Source organism: Mastomys coucha, unplaced genomic scaffold (assembly GCF_008632895.1).
Source record: "Mastomys coucha isolate ucsf_1 unplaced genomic scaffold, UCSF_Mcou_1 pScaffold5, whole genome shotgun sequence".
NCBI lineage: Eukaryota > Metazoa > Chordata > Mammalia > Rodentia > Muridae > Mastomys > Mastomys coucha.
In genome coordinates, this window is record NW_022196911.1 from 78,147,360 (window position 1) to 78,169,734 (window position 22,375).

The 22,375-nt window shown below is 52.8% G+C and overlaps 2 protein-coding genes across 2 annotated transcripts in view; one reads left to right on the forward strand and one right to left on the reverse strand.

Moving 5' to 3' along the window:
• Positions 1 to 1,773: 1,773 nt before the first annotated feature.
• Positions 1,774 to 2,871, reverse strand: LOC116078711. The gene is made up of 3 exons (XM_031354050.1): positions 2,866 to 2,871; positions 2,217 to 2,751; positions 1,774 to 2,036 (listed from the first exon to the last, which is right to left on the reverse strand). Exons 1-3 carry the CDS (start codon positions 2,869 to 2,871, stop codon positions 1,939 to 1,941), a joined length of 639 nt encoding a protein of 212 aa, XP_031209910.1. The 3' UTR covers positions 1,774 to 1,938.
• A 4-nt stretch (positions 2,872 to 2,875) lies between these two features.
• The window catches only part of Tmem132e (transmembrane protein 132E), a 57,893-nt gene continuing 38,393 nt past the window's right edge, over positions 2,876 to 22,375 (forward strand). The window contains exons 1-2 of the mRNA XM_031354051.1: positions 2,876 to 2,952; positions 3,109 to 3,467. Coding sequence (XP_031209911.1) covers positions 2,876 to 2,952; positions 3,109 to 3,467 — 436 coding nt within the window. The remainder of the gene's footprint in view (positions 2,953 to 3,108; positions 3,468 to 22,375) is intronic.

Consider the following 22,375-nt stretch of genomic DNA (forward strand, 5'->3'; position numbering starts at 1 on the left):
CTAGAGAAACCCATGATGCCCAGGCCACCAGTACCCTACCTAACACAGCATGCTACTTCCAGCTAGAGCCAGGAGGGTAGGCTGAACCCTCACCTCCATTGGCTCAGGATCAGGAGGGCTAGAAAGGACCTGAGTATGGCAGGCAAGGGTGTGGACAGAGTGTCCCACCAACCATTGCGCTGATCTGTCTAGCCCCATACTCCATCTGATATAGAAGGGTGATTCTCAAGTTCCATTCTTTCACTATGGGCTATGCCCATGGGACAAGAGACTGCCTCTCCAGAGTACGGCCGATTGAAATCAAACGTCTCAGGATTCCCTCGCGTGACATGCAATAATGCTGTCAAGTCACTGCCATTGATCCCATGCCTGATTGGCCGTTGACTGTGGGGTCTGATTTGGGTTGTGTTCTAATGGAAAAAGCTCTCGATGGTGTGAGCGAATGCCTGCCTCACACACCCCTCTCTCTTCAGCTGATGACAGAGTGAGAGCACAGAGGGGCAGTTTCTCGTATCCCTCCCCCGACGCCCTTAAGACGTTTGCAAAAACAACCTGTAGGCAGAGGCAAGTCTCTCTTCAGCCTCCAGCGGCGCCCCTTCCTGCCCGAGGAGCTCCAACCAGAGGAGCTGGGCGCGGCAGCTAGTCTGATTCCCACAGGGTACCCTGCAGACCCAGGCGGACTCAGAGGCTGTGGGAGGCTGCCCCCTACCCGTGCCTCGGGTAGAACCACTGAAAACATCTCCAGCGCCCGGCGGGGAGCTGGCATCCTTTGAAAAGGGACCTCAGCCGGCGTCGGCGTTGGCGTCTACCCAGGAGAACCGCAGTCGCAAGCAGCCGGCCGGCCGGCCCCACTCGGATCGCACCAACCTGAGTCTCAGAGGGAAAAAAAAAATTAAATGTAAAGCCGAGCAGAACTGAACGGCGAGGCCAGCCCTGGGCCGACTCTCATTAAGGAGCCGCGCGCGCCCCCAGGCTGGGAATGCGGAATGGACACGTGGACAGACAGGGGAGCCGGGGGAGGGGGAAGTCTCCGTGGCGCGCGAGCCGTGGGCCGCGCGCTCCGGGGCCACGTGATCACGGGGAATCTGGGAGGGGAGGGAGGGAGGAGAAGGGAGCGAGCGCACCAAGCTGGGCGCCCGCCCGCTACCGTCCTGGTGGGCGCTGGATGCCGGACCGAGGAGGAGGGCGGCGAGCATCAGTGTATGTGTGTCTGTTTCTCGAACCATTTACGGAGGAGAGCCGTGGAGGCGACAGCGACTGCTTCGGTCAACTGTGGCTCCCCCCCTCCCGCCTCTTTTTTTTCCCCCCAGCTCCTTGATTCTTCTTCTCCCACCCCACGTCCAAGGAGAGCTGGACCCCTACTGGCATCTCTCTTCTTCTTCTCAAGGCCTCCTAGGTACCCGCTGCTGCCTCTCCGGCCAGAGGCTGCGCAGGTGCGGTTGCTTTAGCCCCCTGGCCGCGCTCCCGCTTCTTGCCACCCGCAGCCGGGACTGGAGCGGCGATCTACTCTCCCAGACTGACTCCGAAAGAGCGACAGCCTATGCCCTGTCGCACCGAGGCAACGGGCGAGCGGGTGTCCAGAGGCAAGGCGGGGGTGATGGAGAGGACGAAGCATCAGAGACTCTGAACCTCGGAAAAGTTCAAGGTTTGTGTAGGTCTCCCCAGGGAAGGCGAGGAGAGGTGTGAGGCGGGGCAGGGCACCCCTATGCTGAGATAGCAACACCCTACCGGAAAGGAAAGAAAAGGGTAGCCGGGTGCTGCGGAGGGCTGACCACCCCATCTCTCATCCTACAACGCGTACGAGCTGGATACTGGAGGAGACGCTCCGGGAAGAAACAGCTCGAGCTGGGGCGCCTTAGCTGGCGCTTCCTCTCCTCCGCTCCTCCAAGCTCCATCTCCATGGGGCAGCGAGTGCCTAGAGCTCCACCCTTGCTTCAGTCATCGAACCCCAGCCCGGCCAGGCGGCGCCAAGTCGGCCTGTGCTAGCGCAGACCCCGGTCGAGACTGGAGAGAGCGCTGGAGTCCAAGACTGAGCACTGTGAAGGGACAAACATCTGGTCACCCACCTCAGGCGTTTCGTCTGGGCGTCGCCTAGGGTGGTGGCGACCCGCGTCGCCTATCTCATCCCTGCAAGGAAACTTTTCCTTCCCCGGATGGATTAAAGTTGCCTGTATTTTCTCTCTCTTTGCGAAAGAAATCATCTGTTTCCTCCTGACCTGGGATTTTCCCGACTGCTGCAGGGCTCTTGGAAGTGGAAGAAAGCCGCGCCGTGCATGTGGGGTTACCACCGAAACCGAGGCGATTCGAGCTCGCGTTGGGGATCTGTACCTTCGAGAGAGTACGGGTCTGAGTGGCGCGGCGAGGCCAGGGGCTTCGGCACGAGGCCCTCGGCAGCCTCCCGGACGCCGGTGGCCACCGGGCCCTGGGACCGCACGTGCGGCTCCCCCCTCGCCTTGCAGATCCTGCAGGGGGCACCAGCCCCGGGAGGTGGAGACTCCTCCCGCCCCGAGCTGCGCCCCCTCCGGCTCCGAGGGTGTAGCCGGTGGTGCCCGGGACGCCCCTCCCCTCAAAGTGTCCCCGAATTGCGCTTTCTGGCCCCCGAAGCCTCAACAGACACAGCTGGGCGCCAGTGAGTTGGAGGCGACCGAGCCCAGCCTGAAACCAATTCGCCGTGGACCTCTGCACCCTCGGACCCCTCCTGCCCCCGCCTCGGCCATGGCCCCAGGGATGTGGGGCCGCCGCGGCGCCGCCCTACTCTGCCTCTCTGTGCTGCTCGCCCACGGTAAGTGTCGCGGCGCAGACTCGGGGTGAAGATGTGGCGGGCGCCCCTGGAGGGGGCGCAGAGAGAACCGGAGAAAGGAGCACCCTCATCCCAATGTTCCCCTGGACTCTCCGCGGGCGCTACCAGCACGGCGTCCCCGGCTGCAGCGGGAGCCCGCTGAGGGGACCGAGGTCGGTCCAGGGGAGATTGGGGGTGGGGGTTTCGCTCCCGCGGTCTTAGAGTTAGAATTCAGGGAATAACCCGAGACCCTGGGGGCGTGTCAGCTCACGGATATCTAGAGGGGTGCGAGGGATCAGCTAGATCGGGTCCCAGGCACCCGGCCGCAGCTCCCCATCCAGCGCGAGGGTCTGGGGACCACTGGGACCCGCGAGATCGCGGCTTCCGGGCCCCAGCGCGCAGGCGGGTGCGGGCTGTGCGGCCGGCTGCCTAGCTTCCTGCGGCGGGCCTCGGACAGGGACGCGCACGGTCGGGGCCCGGGAGGCTTGTGAGCTGCATCTCAATGGCCGGCCGGCTCGTAGAGCAAATCAGGCGGGGGTCTGGGCAGCGGGCGCGGGCCGGGAGACTGGCGGCGCGCGAAGGCAGCGGGGCCGCGCTCCAGCGTTCTGCAATCTGTTGCGTCTGCTCCCCAGGCTCGCCTTGGGCTCTGGGCTCCGGAAAGGGGTGACGGAGGGAGGAATCCGGGGTGGTGCGCCCCAGCAGGGAGACGGGGTGGGGGATATGAAGGTTGGAAGCAGGGGGTCGCAGGACAGCCTCCCCCACCCAGAGTGGGAACTCAGATGAGCCAGGAGGAGGCTGCGGCGGGCTTCCGCAAGCTGGAGATGCTCCAGGAGGAGAGGGGCGCAGACCGAAAAACGAGAGAAAGGGAGCCGTGGAAGCGGAAGAGGGCGGGGGGGGGGTGCGGGGGTTCTGCTGCGCCCAAGTGAAACCAGCTGACCCAGGACATTTCCCCAGCCAGCAAAGGACCAGCTAGGGGTGGTGGAGAACTCTGATGCCCCACTCCCGAGGGGTGAGCCAAGGACAGAACTGGAGAAGGCCTTAGTGGAGCGAGGCATCTGGAGGTTTGAGAGAACCTTCCTCCGTTTGTAGTGGTCAGCTTTTGCCCGAATCTGTGCAGTCCCTGGCAGCCTGGTTGAGTGTGCTATGAACCTACCCAAGGTTTCTAACCAGGGTAGGGTTTCGCTCAGCTCCCCCTCCTCCCCCTGTCGCCCCTGAGTAGGGTATATTTTCAAGGTTGAAAGAGTAAAGAGAAAGAAAGAATGGTCTCCAGGATTCGTAGAGTCCAAGGGCTAGGAGGCAGAGGGGAGCATGCTGAAGCTCCTCTGGGTGTCCTGCTGTGGAATAAGCTGTTTTGCCTTTGGTTGGATTCGCTGGGGGTTGCTTTTCTCTGGTTTCTTCACGAGAGCAATGAGCAGGCATTGACCAGCAGGAATAAGGTATGGAGTGGTGACTAGGGATGCAGCCAGAGAAAAATCTTCATCCCTGGGAGGCTGGTCAACAGTGGGTAAGGGTAAGACAGCTCTGTGGGCTGGTGGTGACCCGAAGCTCAGCCTAACAGGCCTCTGTCTAGGCATGGCTCTTACCCCTGCTGGGCACCATTCCCAGGTCAGTTCTGGCCCTTGGGTAGCTCAGTTGCTCTCCCTAGGTCCCAGCTACTCACTAGCATATTCTCAGGCCTAGCTATAGAGATTTGTTCTCCTTTCCTGGCCTGCCAGAGAGCTGTCTGCTTCCTAAACCCTTGCCCTAGGCAGGCCTTCTGGAGTGTCTTGTCTACTGTGAGCCTTTTATCCAGGACTCCCTGCTGTCTCTGGGCCTAGGGTGCCCGGTAGCTCTGAGCATGGATGGCCATCCATAACCTGTCCACACACAGTATTGCCCACCATGCAGGCATGCTTAAGGCCGGGAGGCTGACCTGTGGAAGGAAGATAGGGGAGGCAGTATCCCTTTGTCCCCACTCCTAGCTCCCTTTCTAAGTCCTTCTCTGAGATCTTAAAGCCCCTTTGTCGAGCTGTGCCTGAGTTTTACTCTCATCCCACGATGAGCAAGAGCAAAATGAAAGAGATACATCTTGTAAAAACAAATCAAACCTGAGCTTCAGGCCCTCATCCTGCAGGACTGACTGCCTAATGCTCCTCCTGCCAGCCTCTCCCGGTTAGAGGAAGGTACATGTGCACACTGACACTCACACCAATTCTGAACAGGTTTTGTAGGCTGTTCTAAGATCCAGGGGTTAGGTGTGGGGGCTGCAATTTATAACGCCTGGCAGGCCACTGAGGCCGCAGGCTTCTGACCACACAGCCAGACAGGAGGCCAAGCAGCCCGGACTGATGTTTGACAGTGGCGCCATTGGGCTGGATGACCTTGGGTTGCCTTCCTAGCAACATGTCCCCCTTCTCCCCTCCCCCAGCCACAGCATGTGGTCTCTGATCCACCACTTCCCTCCTCATGTTCTTGACAGACTGTTGGACAGAGCCCTTGTATGAACAGAGAGAGCCCCACACCCCTTGTGGGCCCAGCTCGGGGTGGGCAGAGTGAGGTGTCTGGCTATCTCCTGCCTTATTCCCAATCTTAAAGATACCTCTGAAGAAAAGCTAAGAAGGTTGTTTTCTTGTGTCTGTCTTTGGAGAGATGATCTTTTATTTTTAGTGTGAGGAGTCTTGTCTGGGGATGAGGGCGGTACCCGAACCTGCTGGAGAGCTGAGTGTCTGTTCTCTTACTCAGCAACTTTACTGGCTTCCTGTGGGATCAAAGACCCACTCTCTGCCCTGGCCTCAAGGTGCTTCTTTATCCTGGTCCCATGTACATTTTCCCCAAAGTGCTCCAAACCTCTCTCCTTCTTCCATGTGCCTTATGGACCCCCCTGTCTGACTTTCGAGTCTTCCATAGGCAGCACCTTGACTCTGGAAACCCTTACCCAGCCTTCAAACCTGAGTCCCAGTGGCAACTCCCCAAAGGGACAGTCTCAGGCCACCCCCCAGCATCTCAAGGCCCTTTCCTGAATGTTCTCCTGGCACTTCCAGCTGGTTGCCTTTTGGGCCCCGTTCACAGCTGGCGTGTACATGCATTAAGCACCCCCCACCCAACCCCAAGGCTTTCACACATTCCCTCACGTTAATCTCATCTCCAGTGGTAATACACAGCTCAAAAGAAATGCATGGGTGAAGCAAGAGAGGGTAGGGAAAGAGAAGAGTCAGCTTTTAAAAGAGAGCAAGGGGAAAACAGGCCCAGGCTATACTCTTTGAGTGACTCTCTCAGGCTGCACCTCCCAGGTGACACATTGGGCCATGGTCTTAGGAGGACACAGTCTGTCTGACACCCACCAAGACTTTTTCCTGTGGGTTGTATCTGTCAACCCTACTGCATCTCTCAGGATTGGGCAAGCAAGCAGCAGGCCAGGGAGAGAGGCCTGTGTTGGCTGTGGCGCTCAGCTCTGTTAATGAGTGAGGCCAGTAGGTGGGGATGTGTTCTAAACTTGGTGGCAGAAAATGAGCTTTACTGGAATGCTTTCTGAGGATGGCTTGTTGCTGGGCTCCAGCTTCTCTGTGGAAGGCCAGGACCGAGACTGAGCCTTGTAAAGGCACCCATGAGGTTGGGGGTGGACAGGATGCTAGAAGCATGGCCTCCAGCCCTCTGGATGTGGTCCATATCCCTGGGCAGGGTCTGATCTTGTCAGCATCCAGCACTGAAAGAGGAGACCCCAACCCTCGAGTATGCATGGATGAGGACAGTAGACATGCAGGGAAGAGCCTAGAACTCATGCAGCAAGTTAATACTGGAAAAAAAATATATAAACATCCCTGAAGCCTAAATGGGATTTGGGGTTTAGCCCAACGTCCCCAGAGATGTTTCCTACCTCTGCCATTCCAAGAGATTCTGCCAGTTCAAAGCTAGCCCCTCCCCCTATGACCAGCCATCCTAACACTCTGTCCTTATTAGCCTTCCCTGATACCCCTGGCGACACAGCCAGTAGAACTTGAGGGCTGAGTCTCACTCCCTGCTGGACTTCCCAGCCCAACCACAGAGCCCAGACAAAGACCTCACCTTGCCCCTCCTTTCAAGGCACTTTATAGCAGATCTGTTGGTACAGACGCATCCGTGGATCACTCCAGCTTTTGAGGGCTGAGACAGGAGGAACCCAAAACCAAGATGTTTGGCTACAGACCAAGTTCAAGGCCAGCCTGGACGACTTGGTGAGACCCTGTCTCATACAATGAAAAAGAAGTCTAGGTCACAGCCCAGTGGCACAGTGCTTGTCTGCCCTGTGCAAGGGTAAAAGTTTGAGACACGCTCCCCACTCCTGCCGCCCTGCACCACGAAAGTAATGTTGTAAGGCAGTGTGACCCAGAGTTCGCAGGCTGCAGGACATTCAGTGTGCCTTAGCTCGGGGAGCTCACTTCCTCCTGAGCCTGTTCTCCTCTTCTGCCTGGAGACCATTCTCAACCTCCTAGTTCTCTGCTCCCTCCCGTCCAGTACTCCGCTGCAGCAAATGCCGACACAAGGCTCCGATTGCCCTCCTCACCCCTCTGTCCCATCCCCAGCCGTCCTTCTTCCCTGTTTGAACTCAACACAGAATTTTAATAAGAAATCAATGAGCCGGTTGTGTGCCTGTATGTATTTTTAAGAAAATAAATGTGGTTTTTTTTTTTTTTTTCCTTTCTCCGCCCTTTTAGCTGCAAAGCAAAGTGGGCATGTCTTGCCATCAATTCAGGCGGGCCGTGTTCTGTCTCACCATCCCCATGGTTAGGCCCCAGATCCAGTAGACATGCCAGTGCTCAGGCAGCCAAATGCTGTCAATGGAGAATGTCAGGGACTTTAGAGAGGGGGCAGGTGAGCCAACCTTCAGGGTAGCCCAGCACCTATAGCCTTGGAAGCCAGAAGTCACTGCTGTGTCTTGCTCTTTATTTTTCCTCTCTCATTATCTCTCAATAAGAGTGCATGCATATACACGCACACACATACAGCCCCCCCCACACACACACGAGAGGGGGGGGGAAGACCAGGCCCTTTGGCTTTCAGCACCCAGCAGGATGAGTGGAAAATGGAAGCAATTACCTAGATAATTCAATGCTTGTTGCACGAATGAATGGATGCAAAAAATGAATAATTTGCTGCAAAAAAAAAAAAAAAAGCAAGAGTAGTAAAGATAATTGAAGAAAACCTTGGTTTTCTTTCTTTCTTCTTTTCTTTCTTTTAACAAAATTATCTAGGTAATTATCTGCTTTTAGAAAGCTCCCCTTTTATCAAACCTAGTCCTTCTCTTTTTGCATTCTCTTCACCCAAACTTTTGGTCCACGAGAATAGACAAGGAGTTTGCCCTCTTCACTTAAATGGCTCTTCAGTTCCATTCAAGTAGCTGGGAAGTGATGAACTTGCTTATAGAGCCTGCCAGCCTGTCTCTGTTTCCCTGGCCCCATTTTTGGGCCTGAGTAAATGATATGCCCACGGTCCTCAGGATGGATGGGTATCTTTTACAATGGTCGGTTACTCAGTCACGTCTCCATCACCTATCCCAAGCAGGAACACTGTGGGTTCCTAAAGAGCAGAGCCACACTGTTATCAGTGGTCCCTCTGTTCCCCAGGTGGCCATTGGGTGAAGCCAACTTCCCAAGGAGCAGTCCTGGCCATGCTTAAAGCTAGGCTTTCCAATTCTATACCTGAAGCTCTCATGCCATCAGGAACAGCACTGGCGTGGGCAGAGACATACAGGAGCTGGTAAACCCCCAGGCTGCTTGAACTCCCTTCTCTCCCTTGGTCTCTTAGGTGTGTCCAGACTCTTAATGACTTACACTTTCTCTCATGTCATTCCCTAGACTAGAATACTCTTCCACCTTCTCACCAACCTAGTATCCAAGAGAGAGCACATCCACTCCTTCTGTCCAGAAAGCCACTGTCTTAGGGTTTCTATTGCTGTGGTGAAAAAACCACTGTGACCAAAAAGCAAGTCGCAGAGGTAAGGGTTTGGCTCACACTTCCATATTATTGTTATTATTGAAGAAAGTCAGGACAGGAACCCAACAGGGCAGGAACCTAAAAGTAGGAGCTGATGCAGAGACCATAGAGGAATGCTGCTTACTGGCTTGCCTAGCCTGCTTTCTTATAGAACCCAGGACCACTGGCCCAGGAATGGCCCCACCCACAATGGACTGAGACTTCCTATATGAATCACCAATTAAAAAAAATAGTCCCAACAGACTTCCCTGTGAAAACATTTTCTCAATGGAGGCTCTTTCCTCTCTGATGACTCTAGCTTGTGTCAAGTTGTGACAGGATAGCCACCCTGATCCTCAGATAACAGAGGACTCACTAACGCTGCCTGGCTTCCCTCCTGGTCATGATTATAAATGTTCCTGGATGGTATATGACCCTTTCTCTGCCATTACCATCCTGTGTTCCAAGGAATACCCCGGTGCACAGTGAATGAGTGATGATTGTCTATCAGCTGGTCTCAATCTTCTTAACACTGTGACCATTTAATGCAGTTCCGTATGATGTGGTGACCCCAAACCATAACATATTTTCGTTACTACTTCATAGCTGGAATCTTACTACTATTATGAATTGTAATGTAAATATTTATGTTTTCTGATGGTCTTAGGCTACCACTATGAAAGGGTCATTTGATCCCCTCCAAGGGATCACAACCCGTGAGTTGAGAACCTCTTGTCTGAACGAACGAGTGCACAAAGACTCCCATATATTCACACATACATAGACAAGGTCCTTAGCGCTCAGAAAGTACTCCGTGGGTGATTCCTGCATGGGACCAGACAGTCTTGAGTGAAACTCCTCAAGCTGCTGGATAGCTGTCCTTGGGCTCAAGCAGGGAGGCAGTAGTCAGCAGTATACATGGTCCTTGGGTATGCTACGCTTGTCAGAGACAAAATGTCCTGTAAGGAGAATAGGGAGTCCAAGAGGTGCTGAGCAGTTTGTCATACAAAGTGAGATCCCGCTGAATGGGGCATCATTAAGTATGAAAGTCAAGGGATGAGGAGATGAAGGGGTACCATCAGCATCTACACATCTCCATCTTCCATGGAGAAAGCATGGTGAGGAGCCCTGGATAGGCATGGCTACTTGAGAAGGTGAGAGGCCAGCAAGATTGGGGTCTGCGAGAGCTAGAGAGAGCAGGAAGGAGAGGGGGGAGAAGAGAGGGGGTGGAGGGGGGAAACGGACAGGGAGGGAGGGAGGCATGCCACCTGACAACCCCAGGAGACTAAATGCCAGTGTCCTCACCTCACAGGACCCAGGTGCCATATAGCATTCTCTTTCTTTCTAACAGTCTCATCTTTTGGCTAATTATGTAACTTTGCAAAAAATCCTGCTCCCCGAGACCTGGACATGACATGCACTTACTTGGCCTGATTTTACACTATTTTGTTTGGGATGTGTTGATCAAGATGTGGAGGCTCTGCCAGCATTCAGGGACCTCAGAGCCTGCTGCATGTCAGTCCCTGAGCAACCTGCAGCCTAATCTCTTCCGGGTCACCTGCTCTGGTACCCCTCAGCCTGCCTCGTCACTGACCTGCAAGTGTCTTGGTATTACTGGCTTAGCCTCCCGCAACCAGACTGTAGCCATTGATCGGCCCTGATGCCCACAAGGGGTGGGGGGTCCATCTGTCTCCTGCCTTGTTCTTCCTGTGGTACTGTAGATGTTTGGGGCTTTTGTCTAATAGGAAGAACTCTTCAGTTGGAAATAGGAAAAATGGCCATTTTCTCTGCTGCCAACACAGCAGAAAAATGATGTCAATTTTCTGTAGCTGTTCTCAGAGAGGGAAAAGCTGCCGGTAGCCAGCCCATGAGTGAGAGGGCTGAGAGGGTAGGGAAGACCGACAGTGATGGGCTTAGTCCTCCAATGGAGCACTGACAGCTTCCAGGGACATTCTTCCCAACCTTAGCCCCTGCTGGCCACACACCTGTGTTGGGTAGCCATTGCTCTGTGTCCTGGGTACTAATTGTGCCCTCCAGTTGGTGTTGGGTACAGACCCATCCCATGGGGCCAGCACAGGACCCCGTTCTGCTTCCACCTGGCTGTGACATCCATACCTTTCCTCCTCCATCCACCCTCTCCCTGCACACAGCAATAAATTGCCTGACTCCATGGCCCCTTGTGTGATTTGTGCCCAAGTTACTTAGCCACTCTGTGCTTAAGCTCCTCATCTGCGAACGATGATGATCAGCCCGCTGCCCGCTCTCCACCTGAGGGATTTGCTGTGATGATTCAATGAGTTACTATGTGCCAAATATTTCAAACTGTACCTAGCTCAGTGCAGAGCAGACTCATAGAAATGACGGTTGTCGATATTATCATTACTAATGTTATTAGTGTATGCCGGGCGCCATGTTGAGTGTGAAGATGAAGCGACCTGCCTCTGCTAATCTGTTCTTAAGTAGGTTTGTAATGTGATGTCCTAAAGAGAAGAGACTGGTCTGCAGAGATAGTGACCAAACAGTTGGAGCAACTGTGGAAGGGACTTGAAATGTTTGCCGGAAGGGAGAACTGTGTGACTTGAGAGATCAGGGGAGGCATCTGAGAGGAGGTGTCTCGGGAGCCATCAGGTTCCAGGATGCTGTTCTGGAAGTGAGGCAATCACTGTCTTCTTCCCAGGGAAGACAAAGAATGGGGGTCGGGGGAAGATGGGTGCTTGCCTAGTGCTCAGAGCCTAGGGATGAGATAAACTGGTGGACCAAGGCTGCTTGCTGGGGTGCAGTATGGGATGCTAAATGCCAGGCATGTGAATAGCCATTCATTACCGAGGTCTTCTGTCTAGAGACCTCTCAAAATGGTGACCCTGTATTCCACGAAGTTCTCAGAAGCCACTGAGAGTTGTGAAGAGAGAAGAGACCACAGAAGCTGCCTTCTTAACAATGACCAGGTCAGGGAACAAATTGTAGATCTGTCTAGAGAGTGGAGGGGAGTTGTAGTGCTGCCATCTACAATTGTGGGTCTTAGCATGGAAAGGGTCCAGCAGCAGTCATCTCAGGGACCACGGTGGATGGTAAAAAAGCCACTTTCAGGGCCAGATTTGAGGATGAGTGCTGCCTCCGTGGCGAGCCGGGAGCCGGCACTGCAGGACTCTGTGTCTACAATGCTGGTCTGCAGATGTGCAAATGGAAGGTGGGGAGCCTGTGGCCCAAGGCTCAGGACATGGAACTGTTAAGGCACTTGCTTCACGGTCTCCTGGACAACACATCAGAGTCCAAGCCCAGAGACCCCAACTGCCCTCACTGTGTGATGGAGGCCCAGCCAGCCTCACCAGACCCATCAGCTAAAGGCAGAGACAGGGCTTCTGCCAGCCTGTGGCCTGAAGGGAGACCTCAGGAGCCAGGCACATGGAGCAAGTGTTGGGAGGATTCCACAGCACCCAGCCGGTTCCAACTCTTCCCAACAATACAATGCAGCCAAGTGGCCTGAGAGCTGGAGACTTTGGTGGATTGGTCATCAGTGCCTAGGCTTCCCCACCTGCAGCATGGGAGGGTTGGAGTCGAGTCGTTTCTCTGGAAGCTGTGCAGGGGCAGAGCCCACTGTGGAAACACCCAGACAAACAGCGGGCACCTGCCACAGGGAATAGTAAGCATAGATTACTTTCTTTCTTGCCCGGAGCCATGGACAAACCAGAGCCTTCCATGAAGTGTGTTCAGGATGCGCCAAAGGCTTCCCAGAGAGCAAGTTTCTGGTGTTTGGGTTTTCTGTTTTGCTGGGTCTATTTTTTTTTTTAAGCCTTAATGCCTCCTAGCAACACACAGTTGGGTTTTAGAACTACAGAAGCCATCTCAATCCCTCCCTCCTCTGGCCCTCCCTCCTCCCCAGATCTCTGCAGCAGACCAAGTCCTCCTGCCTCCAATTCTGCTGCAGCACAAGCAGGGCACTTGCCTGGAGGGGGCGTGGCCTGTAGAGATTCACATCCATATCAGGCAATTCCCAAGGTAAACAAGGGTTACCTCTACCCCATAGCCAGCGCCTTGGTCATGGATGGTTTCTAACTCAGGACACTGGTCACCTTGATCCTGTAGCCTGAAAGTTTACAGAGACAGCATGGAAGGAGTCCCTGAAGGTTCATTATATGTGCATCAATACACATCTACAATAGAAAGAAAATCTCTTCTGTCCTAAAGGGTCCTTGAAGGTGGGTAGTTAGAGTAGCATACCCTGCATGGCATCTTATGACAAAGTCACAGAGCCACTGTTTTTAGTGATGTCATTGGCACCAAGGAAGCCCCAGGAGTCACTTCATGTAAGCCTGTCCCAGAGGCCCTCACACCCACACCTGCCCCCACCACCTGCACGCCTCCTCTGTAGTTTTCTTTTTCCCCCTGTCCCCTAGTGATGGCATGGATAGACACACATACCTTCCCAGGGCTTGGGGGTGGGATTTAGGGGCCCTGTCGATATAGCCCAATAGATAGCAGAAGCCATATGTATGTTTATGCTGCAAAGTAATTTTAACAATATATTCCAAATCCATCTGTCCAAAACATGTTTGCTTCCTTGTGGAAGCCCATAGAAAGCTGGGAGTTGGTGTTTGTAGCTCCTGCTTCCTTCTGTTGGGGGTGGGGAGTGGGGTCACAACCTCAGAAGTCTGACCTTCCACTCTGCCAACAGTGAGCTGAGTTCAGTTCTGAGCCCCATCCCTGATGGTGGGGTGCATCCAGGGCCTCCTTCCCTCAGAGGCACTTCTGAACCCTATTTTCTGAGGTCCCCACTAGTCCCAGACAGCTCCCCCTCCTGATTCTTGTAAGTCCCCGCCCACTTGGAGCTGGCTTTGCCTTTCCCAGCTGGGGTGATTCATGCTTGAGCTGGTGACCCCTTTTAGAAGCAGCTGTACCCGGGGCTCCTGTGTCTCACCCCCAACTACTGCCAGACTCTGGAAATCAAGGTCATAGGCAGTCACCCTTCTATAGAGAGTCCCCTCCCCACCCACCTCACCAGGAGAGAAAGCCAGAGTCCTTATAAGCAATTCCTAAGCCTACAGGGACTGTCCTTTCTCCCAACCTGATCTCTCAGTTCTAGCCACGTAGACTTTGCAGCTGTCCTCCACGTGCTAGGTGGGTGCCTCCGTGGGAGACTTGGTCTTCTCGTCCTTCTGTTTGTCCTTTTAGCTCCCAAACAAATACTTCTTACCAGAGAAGCTCTCCACGGCCCCTCTGTCCATCCCTTCAGCTCTGGGGACTTCTCCTATGACATAGTACAGAACTATGTGTCTCCTTGCTCAGAGGTTGAGTCCCCAGCTGAAGGGAGGCTCCTGCCAGCAGGAATCACATTCATTTTGTTGAGTGTTGTACCCAGCCCCTGGACCAGGGCCCAGCACAGGGATTTTCATCTATATCTCAAAAGAAAGGAATAAATCGTAGGTGTGGCTCCCTCCCATCCTCTCTCTTTTCCCACCTAATGTGCTGCTAGAGAGACAAACCAGTCCCTGAATGGGTGACCGACCGGAGCCAGAGGTGGAGAAATTATTCCTTCCCTCACTCACTCATTCACACATTTGTCTGTCAAATTCTAGCTGTGTGATCTTAGAGAAATGGCTTACCTTCTCAGAGCTGGCTTCTCACATTTACATAATGGTGTCCTAGCAGTGTGATCCCCTTAGTCATTGCAGTGAAGGAAGGAAGGAGATAAGGTGGGCTTGGAGGAGGGTTTAGCTTATGGTACAGGCTCAATAAATGACAATGATTGTTAACTTAATGCTGTTGAAAGCTTTCCCCAGGCTGAGTGTGTAGCACACAGCAAGCAGGCATGTGTCAGCCACAGGCTGGCACAGGGCGAGTGTGCAAGCAAGTTCAGTGCAGTGCAGTTGATGCCAGGTGGCAGAGGTACCTACAGAACACCTGGTCTCACCTGGGTTTGGAGGGAGCCAGTGGTGGCTTCCTGCCTGAGAAACCACAGCTGCCAGAGCATGGGCCAAGCAGCGTGTTGAACCCCAGGAGCACCACGGTAGAGGGTGTGTGTGTGTGAGAGAGAGAGATGGGGAGGGAGAGGAGAGGGAGTGTGTGTGTGTGTGTGTGTGTGTGTGTTTTGTCTGGAGCCTGCTCACTGGTCCGTATAGCATGGAAGGGCTATTCCAAGGAGGCAGGAAGCAGGATGTATTTCAACTCTGAACCACACTAGAGGATGGACTACTGTTCTCTTGCTTCAGCCTTCTAATCTATAAGGCGGGGATCCTGGGAGTCAGTGAGCCAGTCATAGTTGGGGGCTCCAGAAGCAGATGGTATGTGCCCTGTAGTCATCTCAATACGAAAGGTGAAGCTAAGGCTTGGAACGACAGACATCCTCACTCACTGTCTCAGCTGCTCCCTGTCCTTGTCCACAAGTGTCCCTCAGGTCCCCTTCTCTGCCGTAGGGAACCATAACCCTACAGCCTTCACCCCAAGACGCACATTCCTGCTCTAAGGCCATGCAAGTTGGCTTGCATAAAACTATCTTTGGGCCTTGAAGATTTTGAAAGTCTTCATCTTTCCTCCTAAAGAGCCCCTAAATGGTTTCTGTAAATTGTTCTAAGTAGGAAAAAGAGAGAGAGAAAAAAAGAAAAGAGAAAGAAATAATGTCAGTGCCAGCTGCCTGACTGAATTGTTGATGACTCTCTCCCGTCTCTACCTGCTCCTTCCCACAGGGTACTGGAACTCAGGTTGCCCTGGGCTTCAAGGCTACAAAAACCAAACTTTGCCTCCTCCCTCAGGCAGGAGGTGACCATCAGCCTGGAAGTACCCCCCCCCCCCGACACACACACACACACACACACACACACACACACACACACACACACTGCCATCTCTGCCACTCCAGGCCTCTCTGAGGAAGTGTGCCTCCCTTGTCTGTCTAGGACTCTTCTGGAGGAACTGCCCTTCTTGTCAGTTTAGGGGCATCCTGGGAAAGACTGGGCCTGCCCATCAGAGGAATTCGGAGTCCCTTTAGGCAAGGATTGGGTAGGGAGCATTGAGACACCCTCTAGAGCCTGGTTTCTTCCACTGTAGTTCAGAAACAGCTCAGGCTGGCTCCCAGACTGAGACAGGGGTCGGGGTGGGGGGTGCATGGGGTACTGGTTCTCCCAAGCACATGATAGTTGCTTTTGTCATCATTCACCCAGCAAAATATTCCCCAGTACCTTTGTGTTTCAGGCCTTCAAAATGAAGTTTCCCTCATAAGGCCTGAGAGCTACACTAATCTATGGGTATAGTCTGTGGGTATAAGATAAATATTTAGACACAGTTTGATACTATGTCCATTTAGCAAGGGGGTGATGACCTATCCAGCCATGGCTTCTTGTTTCTGTTAACTGTACCAGGCAGGATTTCCATTCTGAGAAGAGGGTCTTAAACCCAATTAAGAAAGTGGTTGGTTACTTTTTCCTGCAACTTTGGCCCCTTAAAGGAGATCTAGATCCAAAGCCCCAAATTCTAGGTGTATGACCTGGCTCTCCTGGGGCAGGACCTGCAGCTAGAGGCTCAGCATGGAAGCCATACCTATGGCCTTGGACCTAGGCTCAACCCAGACCACCCCCATGCCACCATGACCACCGCTCTGTTTTGACCAGAGGGCAGGGGTGGGACCAGCAGCTTTGGGGGTGGGGCAGTTTGGGCCTACTTCCTTTAGCATCTGTCCTGTGTGCTCACCACACTTGCTACTGTGAAGTGTCATCATTGCCTGGTAAGGAAGCCAGAAACAAGGGTACCTTCTTCCTGGTAGTCCAGCCCTGACAATGGTCATGTAGTTCTAAGTCCTCTTCCCAGACTGGACCACATTCTCTGTGTGAAATGTAATAGGATCAGATGGACTTTCTGTAACTTTAGGCAGGGGAAGTGTATATCACACATGATATACAACACAACATAATATTTTCATGTTACATACAGATGACAGGTGACCCAGACGAAAGCCAGCAGCTGGGTGAAGGAAAGTAGAGGGCTTCTCAAGGTTCCATGAGTCCCACTTTCCCTGTGGCATCCCTGGAATGCACCCCGGGAGCCAATAGACAGGCAGAGTCTGCCATCATCAGACTACCAAGGACCTGCAGAGCACAGCTGTTACTTTTATCCACAGACCTTCATGCCCCCTTTTTCTGAGACCCTACTCTGTTTTCCAATGGAGATTAGCCCCCAGGAGATGGGCTGGCTCTAGAAGCCATGGGCACTGGAGGGAGTCCAGTGGGATTAGAGCCACGGGCACCAGAAAGGCGTAGGTGCCAGCACACAGGTGCCCATACCAGTCCTGTCTACCTCCCCAGCAGGAAAACTGTCCCAGATGCCACAGAACCACAGTTTGTCATTTTCTTGTGCTCCCTTTGATGTGCCAAAAAGGAAGGAGGACGAACACAGACACAGCCTCCGCTCCTTCTCCCACTTAATTGGAACCCAATTAAGTGAATAATTGTTACAAATGTGAAATCACCTTCCACAGCTTGGGGATGTGGCCTGAACACAGCATGAGCCTGCAGGCCTCTCTAGAGACAGCCTTGCTACTGTGAAGTGTCACCATAGCACTTGGATCCCACTGTGGAGTGTGTTCATCCCCAGAGCTCCCTACTCTTCCTTCTCTATCACTTGCTGTAAGCCTCAGCCAGCCCCCACCATGGCTGTTTCAGCTGGGTAATCCATCCAGGCTTTTAGTCTCTTCTCAGATATTCACACCTAGCTAGATTGTCTCTGTTCCAGGCACGGCTCACTAGCCCAGAGCTCACGCACACCTGCACAAAGGAGCTCACTCCTCTTAAGTGGCACACACACGAAGAGGAAGTAAATCAAGGCAGAGAGATGGGTGCCGTGGAGGAGAACAGTGGGAGAGACCCAAATGGGACATCCAAAGCCACAGGCAAAAGCTTTCTAAGGAAGAGGATGTGCTCCTGGGATTGTCCACAGTCAGTCTCTCCTGACAGAGAGCAAGGTCAGAGGTATCTGGAGAATCAGAGCATGGAAGACAAATGGCTTGCTTTAGGGAGCATCCTACAAGCCTGTGCAGTGAGCACCCCACACCCTATATGCACTTGCTGACGTCACTCATACCTACTGTCCTCTGGTTAGTGGAACCATGGTGGGCTGATTTTTTGGTGCCAGGCTCTGCACGTGGCTTTTGAGGTAGAATCCCTGACACAAAGTGAATGGCAAATTCCTTTGCAACTGTGTGGTGGATTGAATTGGGTTGTCTGGGATCTGGCCTTGTCTGGATTCAGGAGCTACTCAGGCAGAGGATGTTGATCTTGACTACACATTTGGCTCTACCATCCAGCTTAGCATCTGAATTTGCTCCTAGGTATCTGTTGGGGCAACTCAATGCCAAAGCAAGGCAGGGAGTAGAACGGGCAGGGCCTAGAAGCCAGCATTGCATAAGGCTCCCAGCATTGAGACTGGCCTAGGGAAGTTGCCCAATGCTGAAAGACCCAGTAGGTTTTGGAGGGGGGTGGTGAATCTTGGAAGCTGTCAGGGTTAGGGGACAGGGGCTTGTAGAGGAAGAGAAGATGTGTTGAAGATGGACCTGTACTATTAGTACATGTGTTTATTACATGCTTGCTATGTGTGTGTGCACGTGTGTTTGTGCGTGCGAGCAGGTTCGTTTACTTGTGTGCATCTGCATGTGTGTATATGTATGTAAAGTCCAGAGGTCCATGTTAGATTGCTTTACCACCCTCTGCCTTAATATTTGAGACATGATCTCTCACTGACTTTGGAGCTCACTGACTTGGCTAGACTGACTGGTGAGGAGGCCTCGGGGACTTTTCTGTCTGCCTTCCCGGTGCTAAAATAACAGGTGCTTGACACTACACCTAGCCTTTTATGTGGGCCTTCAAATTTACACAGTAATCCTTTAACCAACTGTGCTACCTCAAGTCACTCCCAGACCTATCTTTTAATGATTTGGGGGGAAACTGTTTTCATTTCCTGTCTACTTCTTTGGCCCTTACCTTTCTCACTTGGTTCTCTGTTCTGGGTGCTCAAGGCAGGCCTTCTGGAGGCATGTATGAGTCTCACTGTGCATGTAGAAGGAGTGATTCCGTGCATGCACCGTGAATAACATATACGGTGGGCTAGTCTGGGACGGTGAGTACTGAGACCACAAGATCTGAATGTTCTGAACTCAGAGATGTTTTAAGCACAGATGTGACATCTTCAAGTGGAAAATTCCACATTCCACTCATTAAATAGGCCACAGTCAAAATGCTGATACACACACACACACACACACACACACACACAAACACACACACACAGGCTGGTGAGATGGCTCAGTGGGTAAGAGCACTGACTGCTCTTCCAAAGGTCCTAAGTTCAAACCCCAGCAACCACATGGTGGCTAACGACCATCCAAAGTGAGATCTGACGCCCTCTTCTGGTGTGTCTAAAGACAACTATACACATATGTGTATATACATGTATATACATATATGTATTGTATTTTAAGAGGTGTACAAGACATAAATGAATTTCATGCTTACTCTTAGTTCCCATTTCTAAAATGTCTCCAACCTAAAGGAGTCTGAAATTCAAGGTCCTTTTGGTCCCTAGAAATGCTTCCAGGCTCCACCTGCCAATTTCCAATCAACAGTTCATAAGCAGCCCACTTAAGAGTTGGAGAGTCGGGGCGGCGGTGGTGTAGACCTTAAATCCTAGCATCTGTAGGCAGAGGCAGGTGGATCTCTGTGAGTTTAGAGGCCAACCTGATCTATAGATCAAGTTCCAGAACAGTCATGGCTACACACAGAAACTCTGTCTGGAAAAACCAAACCAAACCAAACCAAACCAAGCCAAAACAAACCAAAACAAAGCGAAACGTTGGAACGACTGGGTGAAACAGCATCTGGGTGAAACCTGAAGGATGGGGGAAGGGAGACAGAGGGGCAGAGAGATATTTCATTTGACCCATCCTAGCAGAGTCCTTGAGGTTCTTCTCTGAAGTGTTATTTTAGCTGCTGTATTGGCAGAGGCCTGGGGACCAAAAAACGGCCAGAGAAGAGCTGACGGGCAGCACAGGCCTGGCTCTGACCCAGCAGGATGGAGCTGGGGATGTACAGAGCACAGGGCTCTTTTCTTGAGGCCTAGTGGGAGAACCCAAGAAAGCAGCTCCCATAAATCAGATTCCAAGCAAGAAAAGGAAGTGTGCAGCTGGAAAGGGGGAACTGTGAGGCCAAGCCAGGGGGTCTGTGGGAGCTGGGACGCATAGGTCCTAGTCCTGCAAGGGCTCCTATTGATATTCACAGTAGCAGATAGAGAAAATGGCCTCCAGCTTGGGCTGTAGGGATCTGATAGAATTCTGGCAAAGATAGTGAAAGACATCCTGTGGACAGAGTTGTCTAGGGGGTTCTGAGCTGTCACTTTGTATAGCTACTCAGGGCCTCTCCCCTTCCGTTATCTTGCTCCTTCATTAATAAGAGAGAAAGTTGCTAAGAGAGAGAAGCATAGTAGCATCCAGATGTGGGAAGAGCCTCTGCTACCCTCTAGGAAGCCCCAACTGCAGACATCTTCTGCAGAGCATCCGGAGAGCCCCTCCCCCTCCAGGCTTTTGCCTTTGACCTCAGAATAAGGGGTTTAGGGCCTCTATTGAAGCTCTTCTGTCAACTCTGTGGGGTAGCAATGGTCTTTGACCAGAGGCTTTTTTTTTCCCCAAAGTCCCAGCCCTGCTTCCTGAGGATGGAAGACTCAGAGAGGCAGCCATTCACAGGGGAGATGACCCTTGTGGCCTCGGGGGAGGGGCTGTCCCTGGCCACACAGGGTGACAGTGATTAAATGCACCAGCAGCTGGGCCATCAGGCCCTCCCTGCCTCTAATTTGGGTCAATTAAGCCAATTTGTCTTTGTTGACTGGATGTCCCTTCTCTGTAATGGCTTTGGCCCCTCTGGGACCTGGGAGGAAAAGATGGGGCGGAGTCTCCTGACTACAAGGGTGTTCTGCTCCCCTCCGCAACACCCCAAAGCCCTGGGCTCAGGGGCTTTTCTGGAACTTTGTGATCTTCCCATTGTTCTGGGAGTATCGTCAGCAGCTTCATCCAGCAGCTGCCCCAGACTTCACCTCACCCCACAGAGGGGCAATATGAACTGTTCAGACTCAGCACAGAAGGGGGCTGAACCTAGCCAAAGGGCTCCAGGCTCAGCATTACTCTATTGGTAGCTTCTGACCTCTGCCCTTTCCCCTGAGATAACTTGCTGTGAGAACTAGCCTGCTGCTAATGAAACCCCCTCCCCAGGTTTCCTTGGAAACTCACTTCTGAGGTAGGAGAAAAAGAAGAAAGATCAAAACTTGATGCCTTCAGAGGGAAGAGTGCCACCTGGCCTTGGGCATGCTCCTGAGAATAGCCCTGGCTGTGGGATTATAGTGAGACTTCCCCAAAGCCTGGCCTTCCCACTGTGGGGCTGGGTAAGTAAAGGTCAGAGATCAGACTGCCATACAGCCCTGTCTCCTCTTGCTGGGAACACTGGCATGCCTTTTCATTTCTCCGGCCTCAGTTTCCCTATCTCTACCTCTGCAAGCATAAGGAGATGGTTGACCTGGACTCCCATAGCTCTCATATTTGAAGGATTGGCCTGGAGGTAGCATGGTATAATGGGAAGTTTTCTCTTGTTCTTTCCTAGGAAATCCACACTGGACAAATGACTCAGGGAAACACTGTTGTATATAGGGACACTTAGGGACCAGAAGGACACAAAGCTTCCTTGTGTCCCCTGAACAAGCTGCATCATCTCCAGAGAATCAGTGGAGGGGAGAGTACAGCCCAGAGCAGTTGGTCATGGGGGGAAGGGCAGCAGTTTCTGGGGAGGGAAAATCCAGAGAATCAAGTTTGGCAAGCTCCATCCTCACCATGCACACACACATGGGATGAATCATGCATTGGTCCCTTTCACACACATGAGATGGCTTCCTTAGCCTATCTTGTGACAGGTGAAGCTGGGAACAGGTCAGAGGGGGACAAGCCAGTGGTGTTGAGGTGTGAGTCATCGCTTGGAGTGGTCTCTCCTTAAACATAGCCCACTGGACTCGTCCTGTGTGCCATCGAGGACCCCTTCCCATCAGCTGAGATCCTCATTCTGTGCTCATTCATGTTGCCCCAGTAGTCTCCAGTGCTAAGTCTCAAGTGCTCATCTGAATGGATGAGTCTAGATGGATGGAAGGTACAGTAAGCAAGGCTAAGGTGCAAACTGGTAGCAGTGAAGGAGACCCGTACTCCCTCTCTCCGCCAAGTGCCCTCTTAGACACTAAGCCCATGAGCCATGTCAGATGTGTGATGTGCTCCCTTGCCATAGGCACTGATAGTGAGGATGTGAGGCCAGAGGCTCACAGGCTCACCAGCAACTCAGAACCCTGGGCATGGACCTGAGGGATTGGCTCAGTCCCTTCTCTTACTGCTGGTGTAGACATAGAGACCTAGGTAACCAGCCAGCAAGCTGAACCAGATGTATGTCATGGAGGCCCGCCCATGGTTCCTAGGGCCAGTGGCCTCCTCATTCAAACTAATTGGATACCTGTGCTGTTCTGGATAGCCATAGAGAACAAGAATGTGGTGAGTTGCCTGCATAGGAGCCTGTTAGGTGGGTACAGATACTGAGGCTGAGAGTATATTGGTTTAGACCATGGAGGGCACCTCATAGCTTCTTCCCTAGGTGTGATCTGCACAAGATC